The sequence below is a fragment of the Acomys minous genome (assembly GCF_964271855.1).
Source record: "Acomys minous genome assembly, chromosome: 18".
Lineage (NCBI taxonomy): Eukaryota > Metazoa > Chordata > Mammalia > Rodentia > Muridae > Acomys > Acomys minous.
Window position 1 is genome coordinate 46117830 of NC_140501.1, and position 15118 is coordinate 46132947.

General features: G+C 40.1%; 1 protein-coding gene across 1 annotated transcript; it reads left to right on the top strand.

Annotated features, from left to right (window-relative positions):
• Nucleotides 1-2811: 2811 nt before the first annotated feature.
• Nucleotides 2812-3351, top strand: LOC311589081 (large ribosomal subunit protein eL21-like). Its single transcript, XM_084767384.1, has one exon. The coding sequence runs from the start codon at nt 2842-2844 to the stop codon at nt 3322-3324; it is 483 nt and encodes a 160-aa protein (XP_084623510.1). The 5' UTR covers nt 2812-2841; the 3' UTR covers nt 3325-3351.
• The last annotated feature ends 11767 nt before the right edge of the window (nt 3352-15118 follow it).

Here is a 15118-nt window from a genome sequence, read left to right on the forward strand (position 1 = left end):
GAGAGAAGAGAGGAGGCGAAGGGAGGAAGGAGGGGAAAGTGGGGTTAAGTCCAGCGCTGGAGACAAGCTTTTCCTTTTATGAAATTGTTCTGTAATTTACTGTAATTCTTGAACCACATTTATACTAATGTCTATTTTACTTCGAATGCCCATTCTGTATCATTCCAACTTCTCTTCCTAGAAGCCATATGAATTTAAAGAAAAATCACTTGGAAGGCTATGGGGAAAAAAAATCCCTCTTAAGCACAATGGTCACTGACCCCGTGTTTAATCAGCATGGTCTACAAGCACTGTCCTTAGGAGGGGGTGGGCACTGAGGGTCCTTAGCATGTGGCGGAAAGCAAGACGAAGCAAAGGCTTTCATAGTTGGAAACCATAATGGTTTTTGTCAAAATCCATGTGATCACTTCTCTTCATCTGCAAGGAGAACCTGGACAGTCAGACTAGTGTGAACAAACAGAATCTCCCCAGAACCTCCTCAAGCCATGATCTCAGGGCATCACTACAGCAGGCAAGCATCCTGGAACTGCTAACAGTAAACACTGATACTGACATGTTAAGATTCTGAGCTCTGATGTGAATAACTAAAATAGCTTGAAATCTGTCTTATTAATACTCTTGTAATCTTAATCTTCCACTCGTTCAAAATTCTTACTACAGTTTCTCATCTGCTTACTAATCAGGTAGTGTGCAGAGAATAACATTTAAGGAAGAAAAAGATCCAAGCTACCTGCAATGGACATTTGTTCATTCTAGACTTCTCAGAGCCTCTTTCAAAGCGGAGGGTAGGACATGTCGTAAGTGGAACACATGTTTCAACTTCCCCTGTAGAAGCCCAAGGAAATGTTCCCTAGCAGCCTGGCCTCAAGAGATCAACAAATCAGATGTTCTCATTTGACGAAAAGTCTTAAGGGGTTCATCAAATGCCCAGGACGGCCAAACACAGTGGGGCCACGATACACAAGTCAATAGACAACCAACCACCTGAATGAAACTATACTTCGGGTTCTTCGTTCTTTCTTCATCCACATCTGTGTTCCTACTACTCATAGAGAGTGAAGTAAGCCAGCACACCCAGCCTTCTTGTCTGTTTTGTTCCATTTTATTTTACATGTATGATTATTTTGCCTGCATGTATGTCTGTCTGTTCACCACGTGCATGCAGAGGCCAGAAAAAAAAAATCAGATCTCCTGGAACTGGAGTTACTTGTAAGCCACTATATGGGTATTAGGAATTGAACCCGGGCCCTCTGAAAGAGTAACCAGTGCTCTTACCTGCTGAGCCATCTCTCCAGACCCTCGGTCTTCTTATAGAACCAAGGCTCCATTCTGTTGATCATGGTTTTTAATGTATTTATATTTATATTTATTTACTATTGGAGAGAGAGAGAGAGAGAGAGAGAGAGAGAGAGAGAGAGAGAGAGAGAGAGAGAGAGAACATGAGCAGATTTCTCAAGTTGGTTCTCCCACTATTGGTTCCTCAGCTCATCATGTTTGCTTTTATCCCCTGAGCCTTCTCATGGGCCCATTTATCTTTTTTTGTTGTTGTTGTTGTTGTTGTTGTTTAATCTTCAAAGATTCCTATTCTCATTTTTATCTGCCTCAGCCACTTTTTAAACTCATTATGCAGATTTTGCTTCCTATGTATGTTCTTTGAAAATAAGTAAAATTTCTCATCGAAGCAGGCATTCCTTTTCTCTATGTTCCCGCAAAACGATATTTATAGTAAACATTCAATGACCATTGGTCATTATTGCAGCCAGATAATTTAAAGGGAAAAAAATATCAGGAAAAAACCTAATAAGCAGCTTTTGGTTAGTTTATCAATTCTGAAGAAATAAATATAGACCCAAATAAAGACCAAAAAATTAATAACCCTGTCTCTTCTGCATGACACAAATCTTGGAAGCAAAAGTGGTGAGAAGAATAGATCCATGCAGAAGAAATGGCACAAAGTAAATCTAAGTTAAGATTTTCTATAAATAAATGCAGAATAATGACCACTACAAAAGATGTCTGGGGGCTGAAGACATTTCAAAAGCCAGCCCCGTCCATGAGGTTTTTTGACTGTGGGACACATAATAAATCCCCCTTGATAATATTCTCCAAGAACTGCCCACTGATAACAGAACAAAGAACCTTAAGTGTCTGTTGTCCAAGGGACCTCACCTATAGAAGTGCAGCATGTGACAGCTGAGCCACAGAGCCAGGGGCTGCTCTGAAGGACAGACAGCATGAAAGGCTATTTTCTCTCCCAAACTGACATTTTTCAAACAGATTTCCAAGTCTTAATTCTCTCAAGAATGTAGCCTACATTCAAAAGTCCTCCCAAAATACACACACACACACACACACACACACACACACACACACACACACACACACGAAAGAGAGAGAGAGAGAGAGACAGAGACAGAGACAGAGACAGAGACAGAGACACAGAGAGACAGAGACAGAGAGACAGAGAGAGACAGAGACAGAGAGAGACAGAGAGAGAGAGACAGAGAGAGAGAGAGAGAGAGAGAGAGAGAGAGAGAACAAGCAATTTGGTAGATTTTTCATTGTGTTCTAGTTTGATAGGGTAGACAAAAATTTTTAAACTCAACTGTATTGGTTGGTTTTATGTCAACTTCATGCAAGCTAGAATCATCAGAACAGAAGGAGTCTCAACTGAGAAAATGCCTTTATAAGATCCAGCTATAAGGCATTTTCTTAACTAATGATCAATGGGGGAGGGCCCAGCTCATGGTGGGTGGTGCCATCCCTGGGCTGGTGGTCCTGGGTGCTATTAAAAAAAAAGGCAAGCTGGCCGCAGCAGCCATCTTGCAGTAACTCGCCAAAATGACGAACACAAAGGGAAAGAGGAGGGGCACGCGCTACATGTTCTCCAGGCCTTTTAGGAAGCATGGAGTCGTTCCTTTGGCCCCGTACATGCGAATCTACAAGAAGGGTGACATTGTAGACATCAAGGGAACGGGTATTGTTCAAAAAGGAATGCCCCATAAGTGTTACCACGGCAAAACCGGAAGAGTCTACAGAGTCACCCAGCACGCTGTGGGCATCACTGTGAACAAGCAGGTTAAGGGCAAGATTCTCGCCAAGAGAATCAACATGCGCATTGAGCACATCAAGCGCTCTGAGGGCAGGGACAGCTTCCTGAAGCGCGTGAAGGAGAACAACCAGAAGAAGAAGGAGGCCAGGGAGAAGGGCACCTGGGTCCAGCTGAAGCGCCAGCCTGCGCCACCCAGAGAAGTGTACTTCATGAGGACTAACGGGAAGGAGCCTGAACTGCTGGAGCCCATTCCCTATGAATTCATGGCCTGATGGGGAAAGGCAATAAAGGGCCTGGACTGTAAATAAAAAAAAAAACAAAAACAAAAACAAAACAACAACAACAAAAACCAAGCTAAGCAAGCTGGTAAGCAGCACCCCTCTGTGGCCTCTGCATCAGCTCCTGCCTCCAGGTTCCTGGCCTGTTTGAATTCCTGGCCTGACTTTCCTCAGTGATGGACTGTCACCTGGAAGTGTAAGCTGAAATAAACCCTCTCTTCCCCAAATTGTCTGGTCATGGTGTTTCATCACAGCAATAGTAACCTTAAGACATCAACAGCACGCCATTAATGATACTCAACTTTAATTGAAAGATCAATGGAAGTAAGTTGCCTAATCATTTCATACCCACAGCAGGAAGTCACAGGAAAGATCAGGTAAGGTGTATGCTAGCCATTCAAAGAGCAAGAATAGAAACTGCAAACTGTAAGCCAGAGGCGCACTAGGGCCATCAAGATTGTATGTACTGGGGTCTCTGGGCCAGTATAAAGCCCTTTCCTTACAGAACTCTGAGTGATGATGCCTTCAATGCTCTGTATCTTATATCTGCAATTCTAGGAAGGGTGTTGGCCCAGAAATATATTACTTCCAGTCAACAGTCAAGCTCAACATTTTGCTGCTAAAGCTATAGTTTATCCATGGCAAATAGTTCTGCTTTGACAAGGTCAGGTTGCCTCCTCATTGCTAAATTGGTCCTCTGCCCACTTTGCTCATTTCCCCCTTTCTATGCCACATAGTTTAATCAAAATACAAAATCAAGAATATTGTTATCATTCTCAGAAAAAAAATCAGAAAGTTATTTTGCATTGTCAGCCTATAATAATAATTTTTAAAAGCCACTTCCAGACGATCTAATGCCCTATTATACAGTGAGGTGACTGCAGATAAAAGAAAAAATAATGTACTGTATATTTTAAAAAGCTAGAAGAAAGGGTACTCAAGATACTGTGTGACATGCAAGCCAAGTCTGCTAGGATCCTCAGGGAATAGACTGGGGGAAGCTGGATAATAGCCACCACTGGATTCAGAGAACAGCTGAACTATCTAGTCAAACAGCAAAGTAAAATATGGAATCTTAAAACACCAAGAGGGGGAAATACAGTCTGTCTTGAAGGTCCCGGCACAGAGTGGGGAGTTTCCCATGCCAGAGAAAGGGAGTCATGGCAGCCAGCTTCACTAGCCTCTCAGTTTTTTTAAGGGGGCCCAGGGGAGGACAGCAAAAGGTGGGAGCAGCAGCTGTAAGATGGAGACACACTCAAAAAACAAACTCCTCCCCCCCCTCCCCGCACAGGACAGGAGCCATCATTTTAAAAGACCCCTGCTGAGTTAGCAACCCATCAGGCTCCTAGGAAGCTGCAAGCCAGTGTTAAAGGGCTAGCTAAAAGCTGGCCAACGTCACAGTGGGAGGAGCGGGCCGGGGAGGGGGAGGAAGGACAGGTGGGCACTTGCTATAGAACCCAGCAATATTTAGCTAATATCTACAGAGGAACACAGACCCTGGGGTAAAAGGGCAAGTCTGACAGAAAGTCCACCAAGGAGCCCACCAGTGTTAAGTACTAGACTCCCAGAGACCTGACCTATGAAGGACTTCCCACTTCCGGGACCCGCTTCTGGGACCCCATTTCAACTCTGCAAAGGACCACCCAGGGGCGTAGAAAGCACTGACCACCCACTCCCCTCAGGGCTACCCTGAAGGTTTGATCGGTATCTGTGATCCTATCCGAGAACCACCACCCACTTATAGGACTGGCATCAGTCAGTGACCTAGCCTCACAAAGCACAAGCAAGGGGTGTGTGAGGCATCGGGAAGCCTGGGAAGAAATCCTGAGAAAGTCAAAGCTGCAGTCAGCAATCCGGCAAACATGTTTAAGCCGTATACCTCCCACCAGCCTCTTCCCCTCACACTTCTTCTTCATCACTTAATGCCAGCGCTCAGTTTGGCAGGACACTTCCACCCTGCACTGTTCTCATCTCCTCCGGCGCCTCCGGCCCTTTTCTCTTTTCTTTCCTTGGCCATGTTCTTCTTGGTAGGCTTTCCCTGGTCCGTGGAGTCTCCAAGCCTCAGCCACTGAAACCTGGAACTTCTTTGGGTCTTCTGATTGCATTTCTTTCTCTACTTTCGACTCTCTTGGCCCTATTGTTCCCTCCTTCCATTTACTTCTCTGCCAGCTCAATACTGACCACTATTCTCAACGCTGACCACCATTCTCACGCCTATGTTTTTTCTTTCTGGCCCAAACCCAGATGTGAGAGTCCTAATGAAAAACTATAAGCAACAGTAAAAACAAAGCAATGGGACTCTGCCAAAAATTTCCAATCTCGCAAAAATGAAAGGCCAAAGGATTCAAAAGAATCCTTATATGAATGTTCAAATGAATGAAAATGAAAGGCCACAAACTCCTGGGTGAATTCCAAGAGAACACAAACAGCTGAATGAAATAACAAAGTCAATGCATGATATGAAAATCAAATCCAATAAAGACACAGAAATAACAGAATGAAACCTTGGAATTTTGTAAAAACAAAAACAAAAAAACAAAAAACACTTCAGTAGGTGAAATAAAAAATCTCCGTGGGAAGCCTCAGCATCAGAATGAACTGAAAAGAGGGCAGACCGTCTATCAGGGCTTGTAGGCAAGAACAGTAGCACCAGACAGTGGCAAAGACAAATTAATTGGGAGCCACAGTCAAGATCGATAGCATGAGACGATGAAGCCCACAAAATACAAAGACAGAAGGAGAACAAGATCATGATAGAGCATAGGAAAAACCTTCGGAAGAATCAAGACAGAGAATCCCAAATCTGGACACTGTCCTCCCAGCTTCAGGAGGCCATTAGAACACCAACAGACCAGACCAGAGAAGAGCCTCCCTCCTCAGCGTCAGAGCACCAGCTGTACAGCAGACTGAAAGCTGAGAAACAACAGGCGATACGAAAGTGTGGCCATGGGAATGACAGTCTTAAGAACCAAGGGGACTTGTGATGATATATTTCAAGTTCTACAAGACAATTGCTGTCAACTTTCAAACTGTAAGCTCTGATTAACAGGAAAAGAAAGATGTTCTGTGATGAAAGCAAGCTAAGAGCCTGTGACTCATCAACTGTCCCCACCAGACACTTACCAGAACCACTCTGACCAGCAACCAGGTCTGGGAGCCCACGGTAAAGATTGAGCCATGCAGTGACAATAAACAAGCAGATGAGGAAAAAGAAAGCGCCAAACTATGCAAAGGTTTAAACAATAGGGATAACTGAACAGAAATGACATGCTACACAATAAAAAACCATAGACTAGTACTTTGGAACAACAACAAATAAAAAGACATAATTACTTGCTGCCTCCGAGAAACATACCTCATTAAAAACAAACAGAACTTGAGGGTGAAATAATGAAAGTTCTCTAAGCAAAAGGAACTAGGAACCAGGCAGATGTTGCTGTTTCTAATGACCGAAATCATAGATTTCAAACAAAAGTTAAGTCAGAAGAGATTTGAGGAGGTCACTTGGTTCTGATGAAGGCAGTAACACAAGAGGACATTACAATTTTAAACACATATGTGTCATACAATGCACCTGGATTTCATGAGAAAAATGGCAAAAGATGGAGAAACACAGATTTACCAACTGCCCCCCAAGAACAATTAATAGTAGGTAATTTCAATATTCCATGCTAACCAATAATTAGGTGTGGTCATGTATGTGAGAGTGGCCCCCATAAGCTCATATGATTGCATACTCTGTCCTCATTCGTGGAATTGTTTGGGAATGATTGGAAGGCGTGACCTTGTGGAAGGAGGCGTGTCACTGGGGGAAAGGGGGACAAAAGGCCTTCCATTCCCATTGTGCCTCTCTGTCTCCTGCTTGCGGATCAAGATGTGAGCTCTCAGCCCCTCCTGCTGCAATGCTCTTTGTTCTGTCATCACACACTCTAGCCCTGAAACCATAAGCCCAGCTAACGCTTTCTTTTAGACATTGTCTTGGTCATGGTGTTTCATCCTAGCAACAGAAAAGCAACTAAGACAATAGGTTATCCTGGCAAAAACAAAAGACAAAAAACAGAGAAAGAGCTAAATTAAATGACAACATAAATTAAGTGGATTTAACACATATCAACAGAACAGATACATAGTCTTCTCATAGCCCATGGAACTTTCTCTAAAATAAATTATAGGACTTAAACCAAGTCCTAATAAATATCTAAGAATTGAAATAATTCCTTGTACTATATTGTGCCACAGTGGAATAAAACTAAAATTTTAATAGCCAATGAAACTATAGAACTAATTCTCTCTCTCTCTCTCCCTCTCTCTCTCTCTGAGATTGAACAAAAGCTATGGAAGAAATCATGAAGCAAATCAAAACATTCTCAAAATCAAAGTAAAATGTGAATATAGCATATCAAAATCTGTGATGTACAATGAAAGCAATTGTAAGACAGAAGTTTAATCTATAAGTACCTACACTTAAAAATCTGATATTTCAAATAATATAGTGGTGTAACTTAGGGCCTCAGAAAAACAGGAACAAGCTTAGAAAGAAATAACTAGGATAAGCACAGAAATTAGTGAAATAAAAAAATATAACAAATATGCAAAGCATCAATAAAACAGACTCAGTTATTTAAAAAGATTTATTTATTTTATGCATGAGTGCTCTATTTGCATGTACACCTGCAGGCCAGAAGAGGACATCAGATTCCAGTGTAGCCAGTGTAGATGGTTGTGAGCCACCATATAGTTGCTGGGAATTGAACTCAGGACCTCTGGAAGAGCAGACAGTGCTCTTAACCACTGAGCCATCTCTCCAGGCACCAGATTTTTTTTAAAGAGAAAGAAAATTGGAATTAATAAAAATTAGAGGTAAAATTATGGTATTTTGTGCTTCCGAATGGACTTTCAGGACTTTTTTTCTATCCCTGTGAAGAACACCATGGAACATTGTTTGAGTTGAATTAAACTTACAGGTCACTTTCAGTGGGATAATCATCTTCACAGTATTAATTCTCCCAGCCCACGAGCATGGAAGTTCTTCTCATGTTCTAGCGCCTTCCTTGACTTCTTTCTTCCGTGTATGTTCTTAACATTTCTTTATTGTATATGTATATGTTTGTCACAGAACATGGTGGTAAAATGATTGGTACCAGAGGACCACTTGAGAGAGTTGGTTCTTTGCTTCCACCGTCTGCGTTTCAGGGATTAAAATTAAGACTTCAGGCCCGGTGGCAAATTCCTCTCCCTGCTGAAGCATCTTGCTGGCCCTTCAGAGCTCTGAGTTCTTCATCAGAAAGGCCTTTCACGTTTTCGGTTAGGTTTACTCTTGGGGAGTTTTGGTTTTTGTTTTGAGTCTTATGGAAATAGAATTGCTTCTCTGAATTCTTTCTCATAATGGTTATTATTGGTATATACAAAGGCTACTGGTTTTTATAGATTAACTTTGTGCCCTGATAGTTTGCTGTATTGATCAGTCCTTTTTTGTGTGTGGGGGGAGGGGAGTCTTCAGAGTCTCTTATGTAAAAATCACATCATCCACAAGCAGGGATAAAGTGACTTATTTTCCTATTTGCACCTCTTCTTTCCTTCATTTGTCTTACTTATATAGCTAGGACTTTGCACACTTATGTTCAGTAGGAGCTGATAAGACAGTGGGCAGCTCTGTCTTATCTCTAGGTTTAATGGGAGTTGTTGACATTTTTCTCTGTGTATCATGGTGTTGACTATTAGATTGTCACAGAATTTTTATGTTGGGGTATGTTCCCTCCAGACCTATTCTCTCTAGAACTTTTGTCATGAAAGATATTGAATTTTGCCAAGGGCTTTTTCTCCATATATTGATATCACCATGTTATTTTTATTTTTAAGCCCTTTATATGATTCATTGCATTAATCAAATTGCACATGTCGAACCATCCCCACCATCTCTGGAATAAAGCCACCTCGGTCATGGTGAGTGGTCTTTTTCTGTGTGCCTTCATTCAGTTGCAAACATTTTGTTGAGGTTTCTTTGGTGTTTGTTTATTGGATTTTTGGTTTTATAGACCCATAGATAAATGATTCTCAGCCTTAACTAAAGAAACTTCTATTTGAAGTGAAAGGTGGTGGATGCAGAGACACATGACTCCTCAATGTGCTGAGAATAAATGAATGTTGAATCTGCAGCCATAAACAAGACACTTATACCACTAAGTGTTTACCACTAAGTCTCAGGAAACATTACCGAAGAGAGAGCAAGAAGGTTTAAGAGCCAGGAGATAGGAAGCAAGGCTATACAGAATGCCATCCCCTGAGCATGGTACAGCCATTTCAATCATGAGCCCAAGGCAACTGCATCTGAGTAGCCTGAGCTTACATGAGTATGAGCCTGTTAACTACCAACTATGAATGGGGGATGGGCTCAAGAGGCCCTCTCTGCCTCTTCCCACTGAACTAGTGGCCACAGATGGATTCTGGGAACTGGGGAATCACTGGTAATAACTGGTGATCTTACCAGCCTCCGGCCAATAGTCCAATCCAAACCCATGGTCACACACATGAACCTGGTTAAACTCATAGAGTTGCAAAACAAAACAAAATCATATAAATATGAAAAAAGTACTTGTAGGAAGGAGATGGGGGATGGTAAGGGTGGGAAGGAAATAAGAGGGTAGGGGGCTAGAGCAATCAAAACGTACCTTATACATGTATAAAGCTTATTTTTAAAGATATCAAAGAAATCCAAAGACTGATTTGAACACAGATTAAAAACTTACTTATATTACCTAATCTGAAAGTTCTGAAATAAATATATGTACTGTTCTACAAAAATTGAACTAAGATGAGATTGATGACAGATCTACAGGAAGCAGTAAGGTTAAAACAGTAATCTTTTAAATTCTCTGATATAAAACACCCAAACCCAGATGGGTTTACTGCTGAATCCTACCAGACTCTAGGCTTTACTAAGGCCAGGTGCCTCTCAAGTATTCGGTAAAATAGAAAAGAATTCTACAAACTATTTTGTAAAGCCAATATTACTCTGATAGCGAAACAAGACAAAGACAGAAAAAAAAAGAGAAAGTACCCATCTTCCTAATGAAGACAAATGCTAAAGTTCCCAATAAAATACTTATAAAACAAATTTGAGAACACATTAAAAGATTATATACTATGAGCAAGTCGTCTTCATTCCAGAGATGCAGGCAGTTCACCACATGTCAATAAATAAATATATTATATTTCACATGAGTAAAAAAAAAAAAAAAGACAGGAATCCATGATTGTAGCTGGTCGTTGCTACTTTGTAGATTCTTCTTTTTCCTACCCTTTACCCTGCCCCGCCTCCTAGCCCCCACCCCCCCCACCTGCACAGGCCTAGTTCCACCCCCTAACACTAGATAGGAGAGAGGAGTTAGGAAAATCCCTGAATCTAATTTCTTTTCTTTTGTTTCTTCTTTGACCATGTCTACTAACAAACTGCAACCAACCTCCATAAATAACCAATAAACACCAACCATACCCCTCAGATCTCTAGCATTTATATACTCTCTGAAAAGTTCCCTAAATTCCAAACATCATACATTTTCAGAATTATCTGCAGCTAACAGAACCACACTTCTGTTAGAGCATGAGGCAAATCATAGTCAGCTACTGCAGACAGTCCAAAGCAGCCCCCATCCCTACACTTGGGATTAAAATGAAAGCACGTTTGAATAATATTTCTGTGTTTTTTAAAGAAACCAAAATTCCAGAATTCTCTCTACACATGATCATCTCAATAGACGCAGAAAAGGCTACTGACAAAAACAATATCACTTCATAATAAAAGCCCTTATGAGAGTAAAAATAGAAAGAACATATCTCAGAATAATAAAGGCCATATATGACAAACCTGCAGCCACCAGCATAGAAAGTAGGGAAAAAACTCAAAGCATGTCCGTTGAGGTCAGGAGTAAGCCAACAGCATCCACTTTTTCTACTCTTATTCAATATAGGACTTGATGTCTAAGCTAGAGCAATAAGACAAGAAAAGGAATTAAGAGTTATACAAATAGAAAAGGAGGAAGCCACCATGTTCTCATTTCCAGATGATATGATTCTATGCATGAGACCTAAATTTTCCATCAGAAAACTCATAAATCTGAGAAACACTTTCAACAGCAAAGGGGCAAAATACAAAATTAACATATAAACATCAATATCCTTCCTGTAGACCAACAAAGATGCTGAAAAAGAAACAAGAGAAAGAACCGCATTCAAAATAGCCACAAAATACAATAAATGGCTTGTAGTAAACATAGCCAAGAAAGAGAAAAAAACAACAAGAACAACAAAACTCCTCAATGAAAATTTTCAAACAGCAAAAGATACTGAAGACCCCAGGAGATGAAAGTCTTCCCATGTTCGTGGTTAAAAGACGCAGTATTATGAAAACGGCTATATGACCAAAAGTGATCTACAGAGTCAGGAAAATTAATACCCAAATCTCAATGTCTGTATTTACCAGAGTACAAAAACCAACCTTAAAAATAATATAGAGCCAGGCATGGCGGTGCACACCTGTAATCCCAGCACTAGGGAAGCAGAAGCAGGTAGATCTCTGTGAGTTCAAGGCCAGCCTGGTCTGCAAAAGCAAGTCTAGGACAGCCACCACTCTATTACACAGAGAAACCCTGTCCCAAAAAGCCAAAATTGAAGAAGAAGAAGAAGAAGAAGAAGAAGAAGAAGAAGAAGAAGAAGAAGAAGAAGAAGAAGAAGAAGAAGAAGAAGAAGAAGTACAAAAAATCTGGATAGTCAAAACAACCTAGGCAGAAAGAATATTGATGGAAGTATTTCCACACTTGAATTTCAAGTTATACTACAGAGTCATGTTATGGTACTGGCACAAAGACAAACACATGGATGAAGCAGAATAGTTAAAAAAAAAACTCACTCAGCTACAGCCACCTTGATTTTTTTGACAATGATGTCTCAAATATATGTTGAAGAAGACAGCCTTTTCAATAAATAGTGCTGGGAAAATTACATGTCCACACACAAAAGAATGAAACTAAATGTTTATCATTTGACCTGTACAAAAATCAATTCAAAAATGGATCAAAGACTTTTAGATAGATCCAAAACTCACCAGGCATGGTGGTGCACATCTTTACTCCCAAAACTCACAAGCAGAGGCAGGCAGATCTCTATGAGTTGGAGGTCAGGCTGGCTACAGAGTGAGTTCTATGTCAGCCAGGGCTACATAGTGAAATCTTATCTCAAAGAAAAGACCCCAAATTTTAAAACTGTTATTGGGAAATACATGAGGCCATAGGAACAGATGGGGATTAGGACTCCTGGTCATTCAGAAAATAATGCCAATAACTGACAAACGAGAATATATACAAGTAAAAAATGATCTGTGCAGCAAGACACAGATTACCAAGAAAAGAGACAGCCTCAAAAATGGCAAAAGTCTTTGTTTAGCTATGTGTCTGACAAAGGATTAATATCTAGAATATACAAAGAACTAAAAATCCTAGCCAACAAATAAAACAACCCAGCATTCAGAAGATGGCTTAGTGGGTAAAATGCTGTATGGCAATACAGACATGAGGGCCAGGGTTTAGACACCCAGAACACACATAAAAGTTGGATGGCCAGGGTGGCAGCACACATGTAATCCCAGTGCATGGGAGGCAAAAATGGAAAATCCCCAGAGCAAGACTCACTCACCAAAACAGCAAGCAGTAGGCTCAGCAAGAGACCCTGCCTCAGTAATTAAAGTGGAGAGCAGTCAAGGGAGAGAGCAGATGTCAAGCTTGGCCTCTGCTATAAATAAACACACATGGACACATGTGTGCATGCACACACACGCACACACACACACATCCAAGCATATGGAAGCTTGCATACACACATATATACTATACATATGTACATATGTAAAAAAGAAGTCAACCAACCTAATCAATAAATAGGCTAATAAAATGAGTTGAAAGATATGAAAAAAAATGTCCAACCTCATCAGCCAACAGAGAAATGCAAATTCAAACTTTTCATCTCATCCCATTGAGAACTGTAGCCATTAAGAAAACAAATAAGAAAAGATGGAGAGGAAGTGTGTAAGGGGACCTATAAATACTGCTGGTGGGAATGCAAACTAGACCAGCCACAACAGCAATAGTGCAGAGGGTCCTCACAAAACTAAAAATAGATCTCCCACACAGCGCAGCTAATCAGTCCTAGAGACTCCCTCAAAGGAGGCCAGGTCAACATACCAAAGATATGTGTCCATCAGCATTTACTGCAGTACTGTTCACAATAGCTACATTATGGAAGCAATCTCATGTCCAAGACATGAATAGATAGAGAAAATGGGACAAATGATAGACAGATGATAGATTAGATAGGTAGATAGATAGATAGATAGATAGATAGATAGATAGATAGATAATTGATAGTTTGATTGATGATAGATATATAGATAAATAGATAGACGACAAACTGACAGATGATAGATAGATAGATAGATAGATAGATAGATAGAGGAACTATTTTCTATAAAAAAAGAAAAGAATTAAAAAAATAAAAATAAATAATAAAAAATAAAAAAATTTTAAAAAGAAAGAAAAGATTTTTCTGTTTGCAGGAAAATGAGCAGAAGTGAAGAGGTTCATGTTAAGCAAGTGGTTCCTAGGTTTTGTATAGGTACACAAAATCACATGTACATATATACATATATGCATATGGCATAAAAGCAGAAGTGAAGCCACATAGAACAAAAGGAGAAGAGAGAAGTGAGGAAAGAAAAAAGAATTGAAAGAAACAAGCTCAATATAGTATGTAGTACATACTTGATTTTTCTTAATGTCCTGAAATAACACAGTATCAAGTAAACTAAAAATTTTAAGTTCATTAAGAGCACTAGTATGTTGGGAGTCATTTTTGACTTTTGAAATGAGTCATAGTCAATCTACATAATTAGCTAGAAAGGGATCTCCATTATCTTTTCTGGAAAGGGTGTGGTAGGGGAAGGGGCCATGGATTTTGGAGAAGAGTAGTGAATATAATCAAAATACACTGTACACAATTCTCAGACAGCTAATAAGAAATGAGAAAAATAAAGAGATGTGCAGCCCAGTGGTGTCATTGTTCTTCACTTGCCAGCCTCACAGACCCGTCAATATGATAGATAGATAGATAGATAGATAGATAGATAGATAGATAGATAGACAGATAGATAATGTAATTTTGTTATTAGATTATTGTCTATCTAAGGATGAAACTTATAGTCAAAAAAAAAAGAAAAAGTTACAAGGAAGGACTTTGAAGGTTTTCACCATGAGGAAACACTGTTTGGGGAGATTAATATGTTTACCTAGACTTGAGCATTACACAAAGTACACAATGGATCAAAACACCACATTATGCTCTATAAATATGTATAATGTTTACATACCACTGAAAATTAAATGAATTTTTAATTTTACAAAGCACTTCTACAGGCAGCGAAATGTATAAGACAGAGGAAAGAAAAGATTGTAATTTGTGTAATCAATTCTACGGACAAAAACTCCTTACAAAATTATTAAAAAAGCTTTTAGAAAATGACATGTGAACCACACACAAAGTAAGTAAAGTTCACTTGTTCTGAAAATTATGAGTCATCCAAACACTGGAACCGGGAAACCTCCAAACACTTATGCAACGATGAGGCTATTGTCGGTCCCCATCTGCGGGGACTGCAATAGCCTGTCTTGACCCAACTTGCATCTGCAGCCTTGAGAGTTCAGCACAGAACCTTCCATTCCAGGTAAGAAGAGCGTGATCTTGG

What these genes read in the sequence shown, in the direction of transcription:
- LOC311589081 (XM_084767384.1), top strand. Translation starts at nt 2,842, where the DNA reads ATGACGAACACAAAGGGAAAGAGGAGGGGCACGCGCTACATGTTCTCC.